At 39.5% G+C, this 3,580-nt stretch overlaps 1 protein-coding gene across 1 annotated transcript in view; it reads left to right on the top strand.

Annotated features, from left to right (window-relative positions):
* Nucleotides 1-3,576, top strand: part of LOC107015387 (ATP-dependent Clp protease adapter protein CLPS1, chloroplastic) — a 4,687-nt gene extending 1,111 nt beyond the window's left edge. Inside the window, exons 2-3 of the mRNA XM_015215639.2 lie at nucleotides 1,368-1,515; nucleotides 3,256-3,576. Of these exons, the coding sequence (XP_015071125.1) occupies nucleotides 1,368-1,515; nucleotides 3,256-3,517 (410 nt within the window). The 3' untranslated portion in view covers nucleotides 3,518-3,576. The remainder of the gene's footprint in view (nucleotides 1-1,367; nucleotides 1,516-3,255) is intronic.
* Nucleotides 3,577-3,580: the final 4 nt, after the last annotated feature.

The raw sequence follows: 3,580 nt of genomic DNA, 5'->3' as shown, positions 1-3,580 counted from the left end.
GTGGGGGGTGGGGGGGAGGGGTTGGTGTAGAGATAAGGTTCTTTATGCTACTTCTTCTTCCTGAAACACTTGAGGGTCTATCAGAAACAAACTCTCCACCTCCACCTTCGCAAGGTAGGGGTAAGGCTGCATAACACCACCCTACCTAGACCCTACTTGTAGATTACACTGGATATGTGGTTATTCTTCCTGTAACATTTATATATATATAGAGAGAGGGGTTATGGTCATGGAGACTGCCATTTGTGGCCGAGTTGCTCTTTCTTCCCATTAAATCTTCCAACCAAAACCTGGTAAACACAGCTTTCTCTCTATTGGATATGTTAATTGTTAATCTTTATTGTTGTTTCATCAAGAAATGCTTGTTCTTTTGAGAGTTTGTGGCTATTTAATTGGAATAGTTTGCTTTCTTGAATGTTTTTATGTGAAATTTATGTGTTATTCTTGCTTGCCTGAGATGGGGTTTGTGAATTCTTGGCTTTCAATTTCTCTTATGTGCATTTAGAGTGAAAAAAAGAGAAAAAGTTACAGTCTTTGAACTGGATTTGAAAACCCTGTTGTCTAGTGATTACCCCAAGTAATAGCGACCAGACACACAATACACTAAAAAGAGTGTCGATTGGAGGTTGTGTGTGTGTTGGGGTGGGTGGGGGGCTGTAGAGACAAGGCTTTTTATGCTATTCTTCCGTTTGAAGCATTCAAGGGTCTGTAGGAAACAACCTCTATACCTTCACAAGATAGGAGTATGGCATCATACATGCCACCCTACTTAGACTCCACTTGTGGAATTGCACCGCGTATGTTGTTGTTGTTCTTGAAACATTCACAATAACTTAAAGTAAAGAGTAAAATTGAACTTTGAACTTTTACTAGGGCAGAAATGGGGCTGTTTTCTACACTGAAAGGGACCAAAATTTGTGAGAGAACTATGAGAGTCCAAGTTGAAGAGATGATTGTTTATCTGCATCTTTGGCTGGTCGACCAAGTCACGTTACCTAGTCATTAGTATTCTTATCAACTGTTGATCATTCTTCCATCGAGAACAGTTAAGTTCCGAAGTTGATCCAAGAGAGATGTATCGGTTTCGAGATATCATATAACATTAATTGAAATGCGTGTTTGTAATTTTGAATCTGAGCCTGTTCATGCACTTAGTAGTAGATAAAAACATCTCTTATTCGGTCACTTAGAAGTCGGACGACTCTTCAGTAACCCAGGGTGATTACCCTGTATCTGATGTATATATAACTAGAATATGTGTACATAAGTTGGAGAATTCATGAATTGCCTCTGTATTCTTCATGAATTTTGACTCACATATGTTTATAACTTGATATAAGATTGAATTGTCGGCTTATGTGATACAGGAGATAAGAAACCTCGCCAAAAACAATGGACAAATCGGAATGCTTTAATGGCAATGTCTATAGCAGGAGCTGGCAAAGGTGGTGGATTGTTGGAGAAGCCTGTCATAGAGAAAACAACTCCTGGGCGTGAATCTGAGTTTGACTTGAGGTATGGATTCCTCAAATGTGAAGTATATGCTGTTTCAACTAACTCAGGTTCTACAGGCTTTACTGTTCTATCACGAGTCTGAAACTTTTTGATTCTGCTCTTGCACGTTTACGTGTCTCCGCCAAGTGACATCTCAACTACTTCCAAAATTAAGAGTACTTTGTCTATTCCTTTCTGTTTCTTATCTGTGAAAAGTAAAGTTGATTGGAATCATCCTCATACATAGACAACGAAATAAATTGGCGAATCATAATAATAACATATTATCTACCTCTGAGGTAGAGATATGGTTTGCATACGCTCTACCCTCCCCAAACCCCACCTTGGGGACTACACTGGGTATTTTGTTGTTGACGTTGTTGTTGTCATAATAATAATATGGAGTTAGACATAGAATTGAAGTTTAATTAATACCAAGTCCAATCATGTCAACGTCAGATCATTGCCTTCTCTTTGTGGCCCTTCTCCAAAGAGAAAAGGAAGAGAATTTATTCTTTCTTCTTTATGTGAGGTTGTTAAAAGGAAGCACCCAATATCATATATACGACCACACAGAATTTTTCATTCTTCAGTTGCTATATTTCTTGTTTGGTGGACCTGTTACTGTTCCCTTTCCTGGACTACATTTTCCGTAGTGATAGAAAAGTAGAAACTACCCCGAATGTTCTCTACTGATGTGGTTACCGGGCAGTAGTTATTTGTCAATTGAATGAGGTCATTCCATCCTGTCTTTCCAAATCCAGAATAAGTCTTTTAATGCTTCATTCTCCTACACTGTACATTGTCATTGCAAACTGGCTTACTGTCAAACTCCAACCACTGCGCCATCCAGATTCCAGCCTCATCTCTACTAAACTATTTAATCACTTGTTTTTCTACCTTACAAGAGACAACCTAATAATTCCCAATTCCCAATTTCCACTGGGAGAAAACCACAGCTCAGGTGAAACCAGTCATGACTCCAGTCAACAGAATCCTTATGTTTTCAAATGGAGAAATGAATTTCCAACTCCCTCTGCTAAGTTCCATGGCGTACTTGCTACCTTCCACCAACGTAGGTACCGGATAACGCTGTCCACAAAAGCTTGGACTGAATGTAAGAAATCACCTAGTTTTTTCCGTTACCGGTGCAATTTGATCCTGAGACCTCGTGGTTATCAACTCACTTCATTGGCCACTAGACCACATGCATGAGTACATATTGCTTGATTGTTGTTTAGGTGATGTATAAGTACTTTGTACAACACTACGAAGGTGGAAAATGAGAAATGACAGAGGAGAACAAAAAGTGGCAGTAATTAAAGGGTATAGGTGGATAGCAGGAACAGAGCAAGGGTTTTCAAATAATGTTGATTCGTAAAGATTGAGGAAAAGGGCAATCTATCTAGGATCATAAACATGAGGTATTTTCTTTAGGGAGCACCCGAGAATTTTCTTTAGTCAAGATATATCTCACCCTAAGCAGAGAGGTGATGTTTATTTGTTTACTTAGTCATGGATTAGTTAGGCAATAGTTGAATATTGATCAGGCCCCCAAAGTAGACCAGAAAGTTTCCTTCTGATGATCTGTCTATCAAGAAAACTGCCTGTGGATATCTGCAAATATTCCTTTACCTTCTGGGTTACTGTTGAAAATGATACAAGTTGTGAGGTTGAAATGCATCAATTAATAAACTTTCTATAAAGAACAAATGCAATGACTAATACTCTACTGTCACAATTGGTGTCTTCCTTTTCCAGAAAATCTAGGAAAATGTCCCCACCCTATCGCGTGATGCTGCACAATGACAATTTCAACAAGAGGGAATATGTTGTTCAAGTACTCATGAAGGTTATACCAGGGATGACGGTCGACAATGCTGTTAATATCATGCAAGAGGCACATCACAATGGTCTGGCAGTGGTGATAATCTGTGCTCAAGCTGATGCAGAAGAACATTGCACACAGCTAAGAGGCAATGGTTTGCTGAGCTCCATCGAGCCTGCCAGTGGAGGTTGTTAAAGAGAATGAACCTGATGGGTGAATTCTTCAGAAGCAGCAGCCTACCCTTCCCCCCAACCCCCC

This window comes from Solanum pennellii, chromosome 3, assembly GCF_001406875.1.
Source record: "Solanum pennellii chromosome 3, SPENNV200".
NCBI lineage: Eukaryota > Viridiplantae > Streptophyta > Magnoliopsida > Solanales > Solanaceae > Solanum > Solanum pennellii.
The sequence above is the reverse complement of the archived record's forward strand: the minus strand, read 5'-3'. Positions and strand labels throughout refer to the sequence as shown.